Source organism: Phytophthora sojae (assembly GCF_000149755.1).
Source record: "Phytophthora sojae unplaced genomic scaffold PHYSOscaffold_1, whole genome shotgun sequence".
Classification (NCBI taxonomy): Eukaryota; Oomycota; class Peronosporomycetes; order Peronosporales; family Peronosporaceae; genus Phytophthora; species Phytophthora sojae.
This window is the reverse complement of record NW_009258115.1, coordinates 6,677,500-6,696,823: the sequence shown is the minus strand read 5'-3', so window position 1 is coordinate 6,696,823 and position 19,324 is coordinate 6,677,500. Positions and strand designations below refer to the sequence as shown.

The window sequence follows — 19,324 nt, the reverse complement described above, 5'->3', positions numbered from 1 at the left end:
GCAGCCATGCCCAACCTCCTCAAGGACCTCGTCGCCATGGTGTCGCCCCAGGCCAAGCGCCCGCTGCAGTCGCCCTCGACCTCCAACCGCCTCTCGCCCGCCAAGCAGAACGTCGCCTTCGCCGACTTCGCCACGCGGAGAGAAGACGCGGCCGCGCCCGTGAGCGCGGCGCAGCAGCAAGAGCAAGCCAAGATGGACGCCTTCGTCTTCTTGAACATGATGCGGTAGGCCTTCGTCTACGGGGGAGGGGAGGAGGCAAGGGAAAACCATTACATGTACTGCCCCCGCCGCGACCTCCCCCCCCCCCCCCCCCCCCCTCCATCTCCCCGGAAAGCCCGAAAAACCGCCAGTACCATACGTCGATATCTATGACGGGGACTGCGAGTCTCCGCCGTGCATACGCTCTGCGGCCCCCTCTCTGTGAGTGGGCTCGCTTGCATCTAATAAATCTTTTCCCTAGCTCTCGTGCCTCGCACGGGAGCTCCCTTGCTTCTCGCCCACCGCCTCATTTGCATGATACTGCCACGTTGCAGACTTGACAAAACCGTAACTGCATGTAACATTGCAGTCCTGCATTGATGTTGCCATTCCGGCGATCCTGTCGGCCTGACTTGCCTAGTTTCGCTAGTTTAGATTTCTTTCGCGACTGAAACCGCTCAACGCGCCGTGTCGACTAACAAAGTTCTTGTGCGACTAGCACGGTCAGCGGTGCGGTGCCTGGGTGATCGAACACGCACTTGCAGCCTGCAAGTTGCAGGAGGCACAAATGTTAAACCAGCGATGTGATGCACGGCAAAGCTTGCTCTATTTGCCTCTTGCTCACAACAGCCTACAGCAGCGAAGCAGCCCAGTACATAGCGTGGCAGCGGCCTATGCGCTGACGACCTCGATCTCGAAGATAAGGTCGGCGTTGCTCGGGATGACTGGCGGTGAGCCCTCGCGGCCGTAGCCGAGCTTGGACGGGATGGTGATCGTGCGCTTGCTGCCCACGCGCATGCCCTCGATACCGATGTCCATGCCCTTGATGACGTCGCCGATGCCGTGGCGGAACGTGAACGGCTTCTTGCGGTTCTGCGTCGCGTCAAACTGCTTGCCGTTGGTCAGGCGGCCGCGGTAGACGATGCCCACCTTACGGCCACGCATCACGGGGCGGCCTTTGCCCACAGCGCTGCGGTTTTAAGAGGTAAAACAAACGTCATACGCATCAGATCAACATGTCCACATAGCAAGCAAGTCGAACTCTAACAACGTACATGTCCTCGATGGTGACGCCCTTGTGCACACGGGTGGCGACCTTGGCCTTCTTCGGAACCTCCAGAGACTCGGCGGGGGCAGCGCGCTTCTTGCTCTTGGCGATGTTAGCGGTCACCTCAGCCAGCTTCTCGGCGGTTTTCTTCTCCTTCTCCGCCTGCTTGGCAGCCTTGGCCTTCTTCTTCTCGGCCTCCTTCTCCTCCTTTGCCTTCTTCTCCGCCTCAGCGGCGGCGGCGGCCGCCTTCTTGGCTGCAGCCTCCTTCTTCGACTCCTTCTTGGGGGACTCCTTCTTGGGGGACTTCTTCTTCGACTCGGGCGCGTCGCTGTGAACACGCTCCTCGAGCACCTCGAAGCGGTTCTTCTTGGCCTCGTCGTTGAGCTCCTTCTCCTCTTCCTCGTTCTCGTCGACGTCGTCGTCGCTCGAGTCGTCGTCACCGCCGAACACCATCATCTCCTCCTCGTCGTCGCCCAGGTCGTCGAAGTCGTGCTCGTCGCCGCTGTCCTGTTCGTCTTCCACCTCGATGAAGCCCGTGAGATGGATGGCGTTGGGGCCGTCCACCACGAACTCGATGGCGCCGTCCATGGGCGTGAACGTCTGCGTCAAGTTCCACTGCTCCGCCACCTCGGGCGTCAGCGTGCACAGCGCAATCTTGGACGTCTTGGCCACCACGGATAGCGTGGAGCGGCCCTTGGTCGCGTCGGCGCCCAGCGCGGCCGAGTTGAGCTGCATGCAGAAGTCCTCGACCTCATTGGACCACTTGAGCGGGTGGCCAGGCTTCACCACGTGGCCGAAGAACCCGGGCACGGGCGCCACCTCCGTCGGCGCAGACTTCTTGCCCATCGTGTGTACAAGTTAGACGTCGCGTTCAACAATGAGCGTCTTCGCCGCCATCGATTTTCATCAGAATACCGGTATATTGGCTAAATACCGGTATTTGGTTGAAGTGCTATGTGAACCCCCTGCGATGATCAGTTCTTCTTACGCTCGGGTTTGAACTCCAGTCGACGGCCCTTTGCTGTCTTCTTGATCTGCCGAACAAAGTTTCATGTAACGTTAGGTTGGTATGAATTTCCCCCAGGTATAATGTGGAGAAACGTACCCGACACCCGCCGAGCGTGATCTGCTTGCCAGTTTCTAGTCGCTGGATGTCGGCTGCAAGGCGAGCTACAGATGCCAGTCGCGGGGGCGCGTCCTTGTCTCCAACATGCAAAATGATGATCGAAAGCAAACGGTAGAGCAGTTCATCGAACATGGCGGGGTCACGGAAAACAGCCATGCGTACGACCACCGAGTCTGGCTCCCAGGCCACTGTGTACTTCCGAAACATAGCGCGCTCTAGTGTCCGCACAAATAGCAATTAGGAATTCATTCATGAAAAGGATTGGTCAATGTACGTACCGATTCGTGCAAACTCTTTCTTGGCTTTCTCTGCGGTCTGCTGGAACTTGGAGAACAAGTCCACGGCGTCAGGTCCGTGTTCTCTTTCCACCCGCTGAAGTTCCTACTCGAGCATAATCCCACTGCGATTACTTTCCCTTTACTTAACGCCATCCTCGAGATATACTCCATCGGACTTACCTGACGGATTCGAACACGGTCATACACAAGGTCATCATTGGACGGGTCGTGTATCCAAGTTTGCTGGAATCGCTCGCAGGTTGCTATCAGCTGGTCCTTTGTGGCGGAGAGCAGCGGTCGGACAAGTGTTACAGCCTCCGCGGGCTTACTGTCACCTGTATTGCCTGCCGACTCGTCGAGAGAGCAGAACGGCACTTGGTTCGCAATGCCTGCGAGTCCGTTGACGCCGCTGGCCCGTCCGAGGCGGAAAAGCGTCGTCTCCAGTTGGTCGCCGAGGTTGTGTGCTACGAACAAGCAGCGCACGCGATACTCTTCGCACACCTGCTTCAACAAGTCGTATCGATACTGTCTCGCCTGCTCCTCCATCTTGCTCTCGCGCGGTTTCGCCGGTCTCGACGGATCCTTCAGCCCTCCTGCTTCGTCTTCAGAGTACCAGTGGCACACCTTCGTGACGTGCGTGATGCCGCCACGCTTGGCACAGATCTTGGCAACCTCCAGCGCTTCTCGGTTGCTCTCAGCACGTAGCTGGTGGTCTACTGTGACTGCCAAAAGCGAGGTCTTAATGCGATTCTTCTGCAGGTACTCTCTGAGCAGCAGCATCAACGCCATGCTGTCAGCGCCGCCGGAGACGGCCACTGCAATTGGAAACTCGCCCACCGGAGCGCTTCGACCTGGCAAGTTAAGTAAGAAGTACGTATAAGTGCCATATCATTGGCACTCGTCTCACAAAAAAAATATGGAGAGCGCGTAGCGTACCATTATCCTGCGGATACAGCACCTGGTGCAGCCTCTTCTTGGACAACCCGCACTTGCGCACGAACTCGGCGAAGTTCACAGCAGACACAGAAGTGTCGCTCTCTTTTTGGAGTGTGGAGTTAACCTTCGTGGATAAATGAGCAGCGAGGAGGCTGCAGGGCGAGCGCTGGGGCTGCGCGGCGCGGACGCATCGAACAGCGCGCGCGGACACCGTCGTCCACATAGCGAGTTGATATAACGCCCAAAATAAGAGTAACGGTTCCTAAAACAGCGAAGATTGGGCTGTAGTTGAAGTTAGGATTGGGTACAAGTACTTGCGCTATTTTTGCTGCGAGGACGAGGCCAGACTTGAGGACGATTGCAAGGCATTCGTCACGAGTGAAGCCTCTGCCTTCGCGATGGCGGGTTATTGTTGCTGCGCTCGCTCAGGAGGAGCAGGCCGAGGCGGTTTGCAGTTGGACATTCACGATGGAGCTGACGCAGGAGCTCGTGAAGAAGAAGGTCGAGCTGCTCGAGCAGCAGAAGGCCAAGGCCGCCAAGCTCAATGAGCTCCTTGACGGTGCGTACTAACTTACTGTAGCTGTAGTCAACAAGATCTAATGGTTGTCCGGTATTTTGTGCTGTCAGCTCCTGGGGGGTTCAATGAAGTGTCTCGCAAAACGTGCAAGAACCTGGAAGCTGCTATCACTGCGTCCAAGCGGCCCGGATACTTTGCGTATTACGAGCAGCCCGAAAACGTGAAAAACGTCCTGCGCACGGGCGGGATGCAACGACTGCAGGAGCAAATCGTCCACCTGCAGAAGCAGATCGACCAGCTCACTGAAAAGATAGAGAAGAGCGCTGAAGGACACGAGGTTGGTCACACCGGCATCACGATCACAAGCCTCAAGCATTGGCTTGCCACGTACGGCACGCCCAAGCCGCAGTCTACCTCCGACCTGTTCACCGTCTTCACACCGGACAAGAAGGTCTACGGTGGCACTGCTCACTACTCGGCCTTCCGTACCCAGGCCAGCACAATGAAGAAGGGCCGGCTGACCAAATGATTCACAACCGAAGATTTTAGCGTGGAACGCAACGCGTAAAGCCCAAATAAAAAGTAACTAGAACTGTTGGTATACGTGTTGAGCTTAACCTCTCCCTTGTAGAGAGCTACTGCCCGTTAGGATGTGCATGAAACACTTAGAACGAGGCGTACTTGCCGAGCTTCTCGACGTTGCGGAAGTCCTCGCCGGCGTAGCGAGCCTTGGCGCCAAGCTCCTCCTCGATACGCAGAAGCTGGTTGTACTTGGCCAGACGCTCCGAACGGCACGGCGCGCCAGTCTTGATCTGGCCAGCGCTCAGACCCACAGCCAGGTCAGCGATGAACGTGTCCTCCGTCTCACCGCTGCGGTGGCTCGCCATGATGGCCCAGCCAGCCTTCTTCGCCATCGTCACGGCCTCAATCGACTCCGTGATGCTGCCGATCTGGTTCACCTTCAGCAGAAGAGCGTTGCAAGCCTTCTGCTCGATGGCCTTCTTCACACGCGTAGGGTTCGTCACCGTCAGGTCGTCGCCCACGATCTGCACGTCCTCGCCAACCTTGGCCGTGAACTTCACCCACGAAGCCCAGTCGTCCTGGTCGAACGGGTCCTCGATCGACACGATCTTGCTCGAGCCCGCGCACTTGGCGATGAAGCCCTCGTACACCTCCTGCAGCTTGTCGGCAGAGATCTTCTCCGACTCGGGGGCGTTCTCGTTCTTGAAGTCAAGGTTGTAGCGAGCGTCCTCGGCGCCAGTGTAGAACTCCGACGCGGCGACGTCCATGCCCAGACGCACCTGGTTCGTGTAGCCGGCGGCCTTGATGGCCTCCTCGATCAGGTCGATGGCCTCGCCGTTCGACTGGATGTTCGGCGCGAAACCACCCTCGTCGCCCACGGCCGTGGCGTCCAGGCCGTAGCGGCCCTTGATCACCTTCTTCAGGTTGTGGTACACCTCCGAGCCGATCTTCATGGCCTCCGTGAAGCTCGTGGCGCCCACGGGCAGGATCATGAACTCCTGCATGGCCAGCTTGTTGCCGGCGTGCGAGCCACCGTTGATGATGTTGAACGACGGCACAGGCAGGCACGGCGTCGGGTTGCCGGCCAGGTCGGCGATGTACTGCCACAGGGGCTGCTTCTTGGCGGCGGCACCGGCGCGGCACAGCGCCAGCGACACGCCCAGGATGGCGTTGGCGCCCAGTTTCTTCTTGCACCAGCCCCACTCGTTCTGCGTGCCGTCAAGCTCCTCCACCATGTAGCGGTCAAGCTCACCCTGCTTGGTCACGTCCTTGCCGATGAGAGCGGGGGCGATGATCTCGTTCACGTTCTTCACGGCGTTGAGCACGCCCTTGCCCATGTAGGCCTTGCCACCGTCGCGCATCTCCAGGGCCTCGAACTCGCCCGTGGAGGCTCCGCTGGGGACGGCGGCGCGGTACTGGCCCAGCTCCGTGGTCAGGTCGACCTCGACGGTCGGGTTGCCACGCGAGTCGAAGATCTGGCGGGCCTTGATGGACACAATCGACACCATTGTAGAAAGAGGGAGGGGCTTGTTTTCAGGAACTTGAGGCTTGGGAGGCCAATTCGGAAATGAGCCTTGCTGGGATGCTTGAATCTCCCTTCACTCACCCCCTCCGATCTTTCGCCCCTCCTCGAAGTGGGGGCTTTCTATGACGATCTGGTCTAATTTAAGGTAAGGGGACTCTTAGAAACGGCTTAGAAATGGCTGGTAGTGTTGAGTTCCCGTCATGGAGACCAGTGTTGAGCAGCAAGCGCGGTGACGAGGGCACAGATCTGAATAGCAGTAGGTTGTTGCACTGCTCAGGGTGTTGTTGTCTGGTGTAGATAGCGCTGCGGTCTCCGAAGACGGCCGATACGTCAGGGCCTAGATTAATGTATGTTTCGAGTCCTAGGATAGGCTTATGCCTAGGCGCTGCTTGGGTGGCGCGTGTCTCTTGCGACGCCTCGCGCCGCGGCGTTTATGACCGCTACGGCCAAGAGGGCCGATGCAGCGTGTGCATAACGGCCAAGACTCGCAATGGCGGCTTGATTGCACGGCTAAACCACGGTGAGGAAGCAAAGACAACGGCGTTAAAGCGGTCCGACGACGCTTATCAAATGCGGGGGATTTCAGCATTCCTGCACTGGTCTTGTCGATGCGGATGAAGCCACGCAGCTGTGGGAACGGGGGGTGAACAACTCGCTTGGCAAGCGCTCTGCATCTTCGTTATGACCCACGGATAATGCGTTCGGGATCTCCAGTGAAGATTCTCCACGCGCGCTGCCCAGCTTGCAGCAAGCAAGCCTTGCTTTCTCGGAAAAAGACCAGGCAAGCACCACTTGGTTCGCCACATGCAGCTTCGGCTCTGTCGGACATAGGAACGCTGAGTTTGCTACGGCTGCGCGGCGTTGCAGCAGTGTCGGCCGCCGCCATGAGAGATTCCAACGCAGCACAGCTGGAAGTGATGATGTGTCTTGGGTCTCCGAGGCTCGCTCGACCCCTCGCCATCTTGCTGGCGTCGAAGGTAGGCCAAATCTAGCGACTCCTGCTCCCTCTCCGCAGCTACTAGGATACATGAACACAATTCTACCGCGGCCTAATGCGCCTACCGCTAGTGCTGCAGCAAGATGCAGCCTGGAACACAGCGTCGAGGCCATTGGTCATACGTAGCTTAGTATCTTGTGACGCCTATTCCCGTCCATTCAAATGGAATGACGTCAGAACAGTATCTTGGAATCAGACAACTTCAACATGGGCAATACAATGAGACCATAAAATCTATGTCCATTAATTCGAATCACGCCTTCGCGTCGCCAGCGATGCCCGTAACACTAGAACTAATTGACGAAACTATACGCCACAAGTGCGTGCATCCTTCTACTGTAGCGCCCCGCATTTAGAACGAGGCGTACACTGCGTCCAAGCGGCCCGGATACTTTGCGTATTACGAGCAGCCCGAAAACGTGAAAAACGTCCTGCGCACGGGCGAGATGCAACGACTGCAGGAGCAAATCGTCCACCTGCAGAAGCAGATCGACCAGCTCACTGAAAAGATAGAGAAGAGCGCTGAAGGATACGAGGTTGGTCACACCGGCATCACGATCACAAGCCTCAAGCATTGGCTTGCCACGTACGGCACGCCCAAGCCGCAGTCTACCTCCGACCTGTTCACCGTCTTCACACCGGACAAGAAGGTCTACGGTGGCACTGCTCACTACTCGGCCTTCCGTACCCAGGCCAGCACAATGAAGAAGGGCCGGCTGACCAAATGATTCACAACCGAAGATTTTAGCGTGGAACGCAACGCGTAAAGCCCAAATAAAAAGTAACTAGAACTGTTGGTATACGTGTTGAGCTTAACCTCTCCCTTGTAGAGAGCTACTGCCCGTTAGGATGTGCATGAAACACTTAGAACGAGGCGTACTTGCCGAGCTTCTCGACGTTGCGGAAGTCCTCGCCGGCGTAGCGAGCCTTGGCGCCAAGCTCCTCCTCGATACGCAGAAGCTGGTTGTACTTGGCCAGACGCTCCGAACGGCACGGCGCGCCAGTCTTGATCTGGCCAGCGCTCAGACCCACAGCCAGGTCAGCGATGAACGTGTCCTCCGTCTCACCGCTGCGGTGGCTCGCCATGATGGCCCAGCCAGCCTTCTTCGCCATCGTCACGGCCTCAATCGACTCCGTGATGCTGCCGATCTGGTTCACCTTCAGCAGAAGAGCGTTGCAAGCCTTCTGCTCGATGGCCTTCTTCACACGCGTAGGGTTCGTCACCGTCAGGTCGTCGCCCACGATCTGCACGTCCTCGCCAACCTTGGCCGTGAACTTCACCCACGAAGCCCAGTCGTCCTGGTCGAACGGGTCCTCGATCGACACGATCTTGCTCGAGCCCGCGCACTTGGCGATGAAGCCCTCGTACACCTCCTGCAGCTTGTCGGCAGAGATCTTCTCCGACTCGGGGGCGTTCTCGTTCTTGAAGTCAAGGTTGTAGCGAGCGTCCTCGGCGCCAGTGTAGAACTCCGACGCGGCGACGTCCATGCCCAGACGCACCTGGTTCGTGTAGCCGGCGGCCTTGATGGCCTCCTCGATCAGGTCGATGGCCTCGCCGTTCGACTGGATGTTCGGCGCGAAACCACCCTCGTCGCCCACGGCCGTGGCGTCCAGGCCGTAGCGGCCCTTGATCACCTTCTTCAGGTTGTGGTACACCTCCGAGCCGATCTTCATGGCCTCCGTGAAGCTCGTGGCGCCCACGGGCAGGATCATGAACTCCTGCATGGCCAGCTTGTTGCCGGCGTGCGAGCCACCGTTGATGATGTTGAACGACGGCACAGGCAGGCACGGCGTCGGGTTGCCGGCCAGGTCGGCGATGTACTGCCACAGGGGCTGCTTCTTGGCGGCGGCACCGGCGCGGCACAGCGCCAGCGACACGCCCAGGATGGCGTTGGCGCCCAGTTTCTTCTTGCACCAGCCCCACTCGTTCTGCGTGCCGTCAAGCTCCTCCACCATGTAGCGGTCAAGCTCACCCTGCTTGGTCACGTCCTTGCCGATGAGAGCGGGGGCGATGATCTCGTTCACGTTCTTCACGGCGTTGAGCACGCCCTTGCCCATGTAGGCCTTGCCACCGTCGCGCATCTCCAGGGCCTCGAACTCGCCCGTGGAGGCTCCGCTGGGGACGGCGGCGCGGTACTGGCCCAGCTCCGTGGTCAGGTCGACCTCGACGGTCGGGTTGCCACGCGAGTCGAAGATCTGGCGGGCCTTGATGGCCACAATCGACACCATTGTCGAGATGGAGGGGTGGAGTGGAAGTGGTTGCTTCTTGAACTGAGGCTTGATACGCCAATTCGTAAATGAGCTCCTCACCTCGGTTGCCATTGACAAGCGTCCGCGGCCGAGACGCCTCGGCCGAGGTGCACTGAGACGCTGGCCGGGGTACGTGGCGGACTTCTGCTTGGTGCGCGGATCTGGTTGGCTCTTGTCCCGTTTAGTTGCAAGAGCAACGCGCGCGCGGGCCACGGCCGGGGCGAGGATACTTGTCCTTGTTGGCAACACGTCACCGAGCGCGGAGTGCGGGTTGATTGCACGATGGGCCATCGTCGATGGCGCGCCCAGAGCGCAAAGACATCGGCTTCGGGCGGAGGTCTCCATTCGTTTCCCCTCCCGTGTCGCGCTCGAGCTCTACAGTCTCGTCATGGCATGGCATGGCTGGGGCGGACAAACAACGCGATTGATTTTAATAAGGGAAGCGGACAAGGACGCTGTCGGAGACGCAGACGCGCAGCGGCGCCATGCTGTTGGCCATGAGCAAACGATAGCTCGCCGGCCGGCATCTCGAACAGGACGGTGCCACCCGAGCCGTGTCATGCCGAGCCACTCGGGGGCAACAGTATTCAACTTGTGCTCACGGTCTCTTGTCGCAAACTGGCGCCCTGATTGGCCGCCGAGTGGCCCAGCCACGACGCTGGCGCGTCGCCCGCCAGCCTTCATCGTCAATGCCCTCATCGCGCGTTGTGGAATGCAGCAGCTCTTCCTCATGCCGCTACGTATCCGGCATGTGGCTTGGCCTTTGCCTTTGCCTTGCACTAGCCGAGCGCCACCGCTACGCGGCGGGGAGTTTTAGTTAGTTGGCGCTTCACTCGCTATATTCGCTCCGCTATTGGAGCAGGCTGCCTACGCTTCGCTACGACAGTGGCGGACCCGTTCCGCTCGCCTCGTCGGCTCGCTGCACTACTCTCAATGTTTAGTTATTGTACCTTTCGGTCATTTTGCCGAGTCCTACGTAGGACTTTGGAGGTCAGTTAATCTGAGGTTGGCGGTCTCTAAATCTGATATGCAAATCTTGGACGAGTCCGATGAGCGGTCTCCCGGAGTCTCTCCGTTCAATGGACTCCGGTTGGAGTCCTAGCCAAGCAAGCTTTGTTTAGAGAAGCAAGCAATGCCGGAACCCGCGAAGGCGAAGGGCGGAGACTGGAGTGTTTAACGTATCGACTGCATCGTGTTTCCCTAAGTTTATTTTGCGTTTGACATACGCCGTATTAGAATCAGCTCGTATGAAAGTCCTGCCACAAGACTTGGCAGGAGTCCTTCGTAAGACCTCAAACCCCGAATGCCGTGAAAATGGGCGACATTCGGGCTTTCGGCTGTTTGTAGGACCTGCGCAAGTGCTTCCATCGGACTAGCAATTCTTGGTCCTAATTCCCTACGAGGGACCTACTAATCTGCTCCGATAACCTAGCCCCATCTTAGTAGGTAGCTATTTTGCACTGAAAAGCACAATACTACTACAGAGGTTGGGCGGGCCCTGCGGTCCCGCAATATCGTATGAGGGGGTCGCCTTCGGCGACGGGCTGCGCTCGGCAGCAAAAGGTACAGTGTGCCGCCTTCGCTGCGCTGGGCAGCAATTTCAGCCAATAGGAATTCACGTGATCTACACACCGACAGCGCGTCGTTCTGATTGATACTTAGGACTAGCCGAGCGCCGCCGCTACGCGGCGGTAGTTATGTGGTTAGTTGCAGTAGATAGGGCTGCCCACCTCCGCTTCGCTCCGGTGGGCTAATTAGTCGGGCGTGTTTGTGTAAAGCTCATTAAGAATCCAAAATGAATTGCAAAAGAACACGTAGTATCCAAAGTTATATGTAGAGTGACTTTTTCCACCGTGACTACGCCGTCTCAAAAATCTGCCTGTACACGATATTCGCTGTGTACGCTCCGTCATCTTCTTCTAACTCGGGGTATTCAATCAACGCCTTGATCTTGGGGCGCGCAGTAACCCGGGAGAGCGCGACATACAGCTGGCCGTGTGAGAAGCAGGGAGACGCCAGGTACAATCCGAGGTTAAACACCGTTTGTCCTTGGGCCTTGTTGATCGTCATCGCGAATGCAGGCTGTACCGGGAACTGCTTGCGCCTCAAGCGAAACGGGAAGTCTCGAGCGCTGTCATCACTTATGAATACAATCCTGGGAATCAACACGTCTTTTCCGCGACGCTCCCCCGTCATGATCGTGGCGTGGATGACATGAGGTTTAGCGCCACCACCCGTAGTCGCGTGCCGTTGCAAAGGCCTAAGCCCGGGTTCAAGTTTCGCATGAGCATGATTGGTGCTCCCACCTTAAGCGTCAGTCGGTGTGGCGGGATACCGTTGATGCTGACAGAATTCAGGACTTCTTGGTCGAAAAAGTTGCTGTCTTGGTCGTCTTGTACCGAACCAATGGAGAGATAATCTTGGGCATCACCTTCCAGGCGCGCAGACACCGCATCGTTAATACGTTGGACCATAGCATTCGTCGTCGTCAAGATAGCACGGCTCGCGAAGTAGTCATCAGTTGCGATGTCCGGGTTATTGATATCAGCGTATATGGCGTCAACCATCCGAGTAAGCCCAATTGGGATAGCGCCTGGCACGATCTCAGCGTCCACGTCGGGTACTTCAGGCGGGTTCTCGACCAACATGTCGCGCGGTATCTTCATATAGTCGCCTCCAAGAGCAGGGTTCACCTCGTGTCTGCCTTCGCCAACTTGTAATAGGAATTCCGAAAAGGCTGCCAGTTCAGCCGCTGTACTTGCGCTGTGGGCCGATCGCACTCGCATATTCTCGGTGAGGTGTACTTGTTCGAAGTGCTGCCACAGACATGACGACTTCAGACAGGCGTCAATCGTTTCTGCGGGCGTGCCTCTCACAACGACGGGAAGAATTTGCTGAAAATCTCCTGACATACGAACGTTTTGTCTCCGAACGGTTCTTGCTCATTGTCCATGATGTTGCGTAGACTCCGGTCGACAGCTTCGAAGGCGTGGCGGTGTATCATTGGCGCCTCGTCCCAAATGATCAGACTGGCCTCTTGAATTAACCTCCGGAGCTTGGACTGCTTGTAAATCGAGCAAGTCTAGTATTCATTCAACTTGAGAGGAATCTTGAACGTAGAGTGTGCGGTACGCCCACCCATCAGCAGTAAAGCAGCAATTCCGCTAGACGCCACCGCAATCGCGATTTTCCCAGAAAGACGGACACTCGCGAGGATATGCTTCAGCAGTGTCGATTTTCCGGTTCCACCTGGTCCGTCGATGAAGAATAGCTTCTTTCCAACTTGGGGACATTCCACTGCGTCCATAACCCTCTCATAGATAGCACGCTGCCCTTCGTTTAGTTCGCTGGTACGGTCATGAACACTTTGTAATATGTCGTGGTCATAGCCCTTTAGTTCCCGACGGATAAGGTTGTTTTCCAGCAGAGATTCCAGCACCAAAGCCCGATGCTCGCTCAACTGCGGGAGGTCGAAGTCATGTACGGCATATCCGCTTATTTGCAGGTTCTTGTTAAGCCGCTTGAGCGTGTGGAATTGGATGGTATCCACCTTGGTTTGGCCTTCAAGATCCTTGTGCTTTTGCGCGATGTCACGCGAAAGCTCCTCGTAGAATTGATCCCACAATGCCCGAACGCCTGCTACCTGTGAATAAACTAAAATCGTTGCGAACAGCTGGCGCAGTTGCTTCGGCATCTTACACGTTGCGGCCTCCGACATGCAAGCCACCCACTCTTGATCTTCATCCAGAAATCCGGCGTGCTTCGCCGCCAAATGATACGTTTTGTAAACGATACCATTCACAGTTCGTACGTCCTTGAAGGAAGTCGGGCCTCTACGGTGACATAGTAGTACTCGCAAATAGAAGCGTTCGATATCCTTGGGGGAAACGTGGATCAAACGACCAATCGCCGCCTGGTAGTTAGTTCTGCGAATCCGCTTTTTCTCCGTGTCATCCCAGCAAAACTTCTTTGGGATATCTTGGTACAATATGGACTTGGCGATCTGGTTCTTTGCTCGCGCATAGCTCGAAAAAGCTCGTCAGCATTGTACGTTACCCTCGAGCTGCGACCGTTGCAGGATCCTCGGTGGGTTGGAAAACAATTGTCTGGCCATCTTCCAAGTGGACGGTAAGCTTCGTAACGGAGTGCGTCTTGCCTTGGATCTCGTACGGCAAAAGGCGCATGCACGCCTCTACCGGGGATATGTATCTGGCGTTTAGAAACCGTAGGATCTCGTTTGGTTCCACACGGGGGTCGTTGGGGTCACGCACGGCTTCAATGGTAATTACAGCTCTGTCGGACCCTTTGTAGACGTACTTGTACAGATACTTCACCGCTGTAATTACCGTGCACACCTCCACGTTGATGTGTCAATTGTACTTTTGCGAAAGGTACGGGTTGTACGGAACCACCCACTGGTTCACTGTTTTGTGTCGTAGGTCTTGCCTTTGTACGTTAGAACCCCTGTTTCACGCCGGCGACGCCTGTACACAGGGTACCCATCTTGGTTCGCTCGAGTCACTTCTACCAACGGCTTCGGATACCCCTTAGTGCACTTTCCGTCCTTCATGCATGGGCTCCTAGGGTTCGCTGCTCCACACGGACCATGCATCATGCAACTCATGATCGTTTCGAATAGATCAGGATTGATGTCCTTGTCAGGCACTTCAGCGGACACCAACTTGTCAATAATCTCGCGAGTCCGAGGCTTGTCTTCATCCGCCAGAATCGTGAGGATGTGGGCGTGCGGAAGGCCACGCTCCTGAAACTCCACTACGTAAATTTGTGCCTTTAGACGTCCGATAGTACCTTCATTCAAATCCGCCAAGATGGCCTTGAGCTTCTGTTGCCAGACCCGAGCAACAATATCCGGGCGATCTTGTGCGGTTTGGCCCTCGGGGAGCTTCTCTACGATTTCGTCCCACTTGGGATTGCACGTCTTGGTAAGGAACACGTCAGGCTTCCCGTACTCACGAACAATAGCCATCGAGTCTTGGTACGCCTTGTATATGTAGCGCGGGCCACCGACGTGCGAATCTGGAAGGATAACCCGTTTACCGATTTGGCCCAGAAAGTGTTCATCTTGTTCGTTGCGGCTCCGGTCTGGGTGTACCAACTCGCCGATATCCCGATTGAATTCAGACACAATAGCTTCTCCTTCACCTAGCGCCACAGTCGTCTCATTGAGCAACGCGTCTTGAACTCCGTGATACTGGTCCGCACGGATCTCCTTCTGATGCGTAGCCACCCATCTCAACTGTTCCTGTTCACACTTAGCTCGCTGGTCGACCCCCCCCCCCCCACTGCTGGAACAGCCGCCCACCTTGGAAAAGAGCCGATTCATCGCAATCCTTCTGGAACAACCGAAAAGCTGTGTGTTCGCGCAAAGCCATTTTCCGTTTCTTCCGGTATAGGGCTCCGTCTGCGTACAGGTTCGAATACGTCCATCCTAGGTCCCCGTAGGGAAACAGCAGAGGATACTGAAGAGGATCGTACTTCTCGTCGGTCTCAAATAGACGCAACAGTTGATGGTCCCGCGCGTAGAGAAGCAAGTCACGTGGCTTAGGAACGCTACCATCTGTGACAACAACGGCGCCGACTTCGGAAACAGTGGGCAAGTTGTGCGTTCCCGGTTGGGATGGCTTCGCGTGGAGCTTGTACTCAATGTCCATGATGGGTATACCCTTTGCCAAATCCGCTCGCAGCTTCTCCCCGAAGTTTAGGCATTGCTGTGCAAACGGATTACACCGCTTCATGATATCCTCGATGTCCTTCAAAGCCACGTTGTCCAGATCAGCATAAATGCTTTTGCGTCGCTTGGCACGCTCTTGCATAACCGGATCCACGATGTAGATCTGTGCGAACTTGGGCTCAGTTCTCTCGCCTGTAGCGCGGTCCGCGTAAGGCAGCATAGATCCCAGGTAATGATCCATTGCGCCTTGGATACGATACGTGTACACGCCACCTTGCCCTGCGGCCTCCTCGTCTTGGGCAACTTCTCGAAATCGTCTATCGCTGGATAAGGCACCGATGGACGTAAAGGCAAACGCCTGATTGTACGCCCGTACATTGCGGCGGAACTTGTCGTCCCGGTACCACTCCAAGAAGCGCGGAGGTGCTGCACGAAGCGGAGGTAGTCTCACCCTGCCCCGCATGCAGCAAATGAATTCGGACTCGTCCGGCCATTTCCAAGCGTGACACAACCGGCACATCGTCGTGGGAGGTAATTTGTGGCGCCCGTTGACGATGTGTTGTCCCCTAACGTTGGCGATCCTGAAATCTTCATGGTTGGCGTGAGCTCGGCGATGCTGAACTGCTCTGCGTCTAGTGCGGTTCTGCTCACGCAGCGCCTCGAGTTCTGGTTCTGTCAGAGCTTCGCGTCGGGTCCCGGTCGGTAGCTTGCGACACCGCTCGCTCCTCATCCGTCTGCGAGGCACGTATAGCTGCCATACACTCGCGGTTAAGCTCTAGATCTTCCTGCCGCTCTTCTACGGTTTGTTCACTGTGTCGGGCTTGGTGCTGACGACGATTACGTTCCAACTCAATCGATCGATGAGAAGGAGCCTGGCGCGCACGCAGTTTTTGCTTTCGGATACGGTCAGCCTCCCTCGCTGCAGCTCGCTGAGAATCCGTCTTATTAGCCCTTGAAGCGCGCGCGCGTTCTCGGTTTTTAGCTTTTGCACGCTCCTTCTGCGATGTAGTCATGTTAGCTCTACGAACCCTTTGACGTTCGGTCTTTCGGGCTCGATCGGCCGCCATTCTGTCAGCAGAGGAGGGGGTCGACACTGCTGCCTGTGCAGCCTCTGCCTCGGCAACGCGAAGCCCTTCTGCGTATGCAGCCGCAAAACGACGCTGGTGCTCCAGCGCGTCATCCTCCTCCGCCTTGCCTTCCTGCTCCACTGTAGGTTGCTCAACAACCACGGTGCCCGGAGGCATAGGCTTGGGATCACTACTGCCGTCCCCCGCAATGCTGAGAGCTGCAAGTTCTTTCTCCAATCCGCGCTTTACCCGGGACTTCCGTTGCTTACGCTTTCTCCGTTCATCTGGCTCCTCTGTATCATCGGGTGTCTTGTTCACACTTGCATTATGCTCCAGGGCTGCTTTGATTTCAGATCGCGTGCGCTGGCGTTTGGGCCGGCGGGCCATGGCTTACTCACTGCGAACACGAAACAGAGTAACGTGACGCGTTAGACATAAAGTCTAAGTACACTGCACATAGCAGTAGTCTTCCATGCAGCTTGGTTTGGTTGGACATCTGCGTACTGCCCGGGGGGTGCGGCTCCCATCGAAGTTTACTATCTCATGGAACGAAGTAACCGACACGAAACACCGAAGTGAATTCGCTCGCAAACGTGCAGTCGGCAAGTCAGGGTTGAGCGCCCGGGCAGTACTGAGGGTCTTCGTGCGATATCCTTTTGCGCATTCATGAGAATGGCTTGGTCGCATGGGCCAAAGGACCCACTACGGCCAGCTCAACCGGTTCGCGTTCGGGTTTGTTGTCAATAGACTGGTGCCAATATAAATTACCAAAATGTGTCAGATTTTGATAATTTACGTTATGCTACTCACCAGAGTGGCGGTGGGCTTAAAATCTCTGTAAAGGTCCGAATTGTGTAGGACTATAAAAAGTCCTACCCAAATCAGACCAATATTTTCTAAAAACCTCTAAGCACGGCTTCCGCCTGGCGAGGCAACCCCCGCTAGGATGATACATCCCCCTTAGCAGCCCCAGGAATCTCGGACTATCTGTGCGTGGTGGTGGTGGTGGCTTGTGTGGCTAACTAACATGCATACACGCAGCGTACCTCGTCGGCGTCGTGGCGCGCCGCGCGTCCCAAATTCAAACTGTAGTGTGGTGCACAATAATAATTCTATAAAAAATATGAAAACATTTATTGTAAAAGAAAAATGTTTTTATTGCACCTTTTTACTCTTCTTGCGATGCTTCTTCTTGCGACACCTGCGCAGCCCGTCAGGGATTACTGGAGGGTCCGGCTGGGGCGCTGGATCCATTGTGGTAGCCACCAGTGCCGTACGCTGCTCACGCGGGTCTAGCGCAGGCTCAGGCGCTGGGGCGGTGGCGGGGTGCCAGCGGGAGCACGCTCGGGGGCCATTGGCGCACGCAACGCAACGCTGCGAACACGCCCTGGCCTTAGGATTAACAAATGCATCCCAGGCGAGTAGCGCCTTACAGCACGTGCACTTCTGAAGCGGCAGTGCGATGCCGTGCACCGTGAGAGGCGGCGGTACCACCCGCGCCGCGCATGGCGAGCAAGTAAAGGGCTCCATGAGAAATAATATCCCTGCACTCACTAAATACACTTTCAGCCAATCAGGGCCGCCTTCGCTGCGCTCGGCAGCCTAGGTACGATTATGAGGACCACCTTATTATGTTGTCACGGGCTTCACACGGACGGACACACTGGACGGTCTCTCTACACCTTTGCCAATCCAAGTTGGCAGTAGTGTAAGGCAAAGCCGAGAGTCCCGTAAATACGAAAAATATTTTTTCAAAAATTTATTTTCGAGGATTAGTACAGACCAATGTGGATTTAGTCCACAGCAAACATCTAAGTTCCATACTCCATGGGCTCGCTACGAATAGCAGCGGCGACAGAGAGCGCACAGTGTCGCGCCATCTTGTTAACAAGGCGCATGTCAATGCAAGGCATGCAGTGCTCCGCGGCTTTCTCGAGCAGTCGCATCCTACGCTCCGTCTTCTGGCCGTGCGGCATGTAGATCATCTCATCGTTGCTCAAGCCCAGATACGCCGTGATGCGAGCTTTTAAAACGCTAAAGCAACCTGCACAATAATACATTGTATCGCCTCAGTACCTCTAAGTATATCGCACCAAAAGATAAGCTAACCGTACCATCGATCGGGTTACACATAGGCGAGTACGGCCCTAGGCGTAGCAACTCCAGATCCGCCCGCTGTTGGACGAGGTCCTCCGTCTGGCAGTGGGCAGGCGCGTTGTCCAGGACGATGACGATGGTCTTGCCGAGAAAGTGGTCGCGGTACACGTCGTGGGCCTTGACCGCGTCGTATACCTCGTCCACAAACTCGGCATTGACCTCCATCTTGATGCTGCCACGACGCGTGGCGTAGTGCACAAGGCCGACTTCGGGGGAAACTGCGCACTGCACCTGTAAGTTAGCCCCCTTAGAGGGAGAGAGCTTGACGATAGCGCGTTGTCCGACAGGAGCGCGGCCTTGCGTCCGCTTACAGTACAGGTTGTAGTTGGTCTCGTCATAATACACGATAAAAGCACCGTTCCGCTCATGCTTCAGCAACGCTTCACCAAACACCCTCCTCTTCTCGATATTTACAGCATTATTGCAGGTCTCGGGCTCTACGCGAACCTATCACAGGGAACATACTTAGTACAGTACATGTAGTAGATGATTAGTATTGCTGCACCTTGCGTGCGCGTGGCCTGTTTCGGTGTTAGACACTTGGAACGAGTATGCTCCTTAGCGCAACATTCGCGAAACACAAACGTTTCTAAAGGGATGTAGTCATTTCTAACGAGCAAGTTGAAGTGCCCCTAGTGAGATCGCGAATACTTGGCTGCACTGCATTCTGCGGTATGGTCTGCTACAGCACACGCAACTCGGCTCACAGTAGAACGTAGAACTGGTTATTGGTGAGCGGAGCTTCATCCTTTTTGCTGGGTATGCTAGCATCTATTTTCATATCGAACACTACATGTCGGAAGTAAGTAACTGATGAGTTGAAGAGGAGTTCAGGGTCAGGAAAGCGAGAACCGTGCTCGCGAATTGCCACCGTAATTGACAAGCATGGTCAGCGGCAACAAGTCTCAGGGATCCGCTGCACTTGGTAATGGCGATGCGGGCACTCAGGCGGACAATAACCCAAGCGGAACACGGGAAGAGAAGATGAAAGTTGTCGTTCGTGTGAGACCT

General features: G+C 56.1%; 7 protein-coding genes across 7 annotated transcripts; 3 read left to right on the top strand and 4 right to left on the bottom strand.

Annotated features, from left to right (window-relative positions):
* Positions 1 to 6: 6 nt before the first annotated feature.
* On the top strand, positions 7 to 228 carry PHYSODRAFT_466979 (hypothetical protein; the record flags this gene model as incomplete). The annotated part of the gene is made up of 1 exon (XM_009517528.1): positions 7 to 228. The coding sequence occupies one exon, from the start codon at positions 7 to 9 to the stop codon at positions 226 to 228; it is 222 nt and encodes a 73-aa protein (XP_009515823.1).
* A 642-nt stretch (positions 229 to 870) lies between these two features.
* Positions 871 to 3,809, bottom strand: PHYSODRAFT_309379 (hypothetical protein; the record flags this gene model as incomplete). Its single annotated transcript, XM_009517527.1, has 7 exons — positions 871 to 1,168; positions 1,254 to 2,083; positions 2,352 to 2,587; positions 2,651 to 2,753; positions 2,831 to 3,501; positions 3,587 to 3,650; positions 3,798 to 3,809. The coding sequence occupies 7 exons, from the start codon at positions 3,807 to 3,809 to the stop codon at positions 871 to 873; spliced, it is 2,214 nt and encodes a 737-aa protein (XP_009515822.1).
* Positions 3,810 to 4,054: 245 nt separating this feature from the next.
* Positions 4,055 to 4,632, top strand: PHYSODRAFT_469654 (hypothetical protein; the record flags this gene model as incomplete). Its single annotated transcript, XM_009517526.1, has 2 exons — positions 4,055 to 4,145; positions 4,214 to 4,632. The coding sequence occupies 2 exons, from the start codon at positions 4,055 to 4,057 to the stop codon at positions 4,630 to 4,632; spliced, it is 510 nt and encodes a 169-aa protein (XP_009515821.1).
* Positions 4,633 to 4,679: 47 nt separating this feature from the next.
* On the bottom strand, positions 4,680 to 6,178 carry PHYSODRAFT_284295 (hypothetical protein). Its single transcript, XM_009517525.1, has one exon. It carries the CDS (start codon positions 6,131 to 6,133, stop codon positions 4,769 to 4,771), a length of 1,365 nt encoding a protein of 454 aa, XP_009515820.1. The 5' UTR covers positions 6,134 to 6,178; the 3' UTR covers positions 4,680 to 4,768.
* Positions 6,179 to 7,034: 856 nt separating this feature from the next.
* On the top strand, positions 7,035 to 7,875 carry PHYSODRAFT_322207 (hypothetical protein; the record flags this gene model as incomplete). Its single annotated transcript, XM_009517524.1, has 2 exons — positions 7,035 to 7,127; positions 7,504 to 7,875. The coding sequence occupies 2 exons, from the start codon at positions 7,035 to 7,037 to the stop codon at positions 7,873 to 7,875; spliced, it is 465 nt and encodes a 154-aa protein (XP_009515819.1).
* Positions 7,876 to 8,011: 136 nt separating this feature from the next.
* Positions 8,012 to 9,469, bottom strand: PHYSODRAFT_260428 (phosphopyruvate hydratase; the record flags this gene model as incomplete). Its single annotated transcript, XM_009517523.1, has 1 exon — positions 8,012 to 9,469. The coding sequence occupies one exon, from the start codon at positions 9,467 to 9,469 to the stop codon at positions 8,012 to 8,014; it is 1,458 nt and encodes a 485-aa protein (XP_009515818.1).
* Positions 9,470 to 17,967: 8,498 nt separating this feature from the next.
* Positions 17,968 to 18,478, bottom strand: PHYSODRAFT_322204 (hypothetical protein; the record flags this gene model as incomplete). The annotated part of the gene is made up of 2 exons (XM_009517522.1): positions 17,968 to 18,179; positions 18,271 to 18,478. The coding sequence occupies 2 exons, from the start codon at positions 18,476 to 18,478 to the stop codon at positions 17,968 to 17,970; spliced, it is 420 nt and encodes a 139-aa protein (XP_009515817.1).
* Positions 18,479 to 19,324: the final 846 nt, after the last annotated feature.

Excerpts from the sequence above, each read along its gene's own strand:
- PHYSODRAFT_284295 (XM_009517525.1), bottom strand. The coding sequence starts at position 6,133 with ATGGTGTCGATTGTGTCCATCAAGGCCCGCCAGATCTTCGACTCGCGT.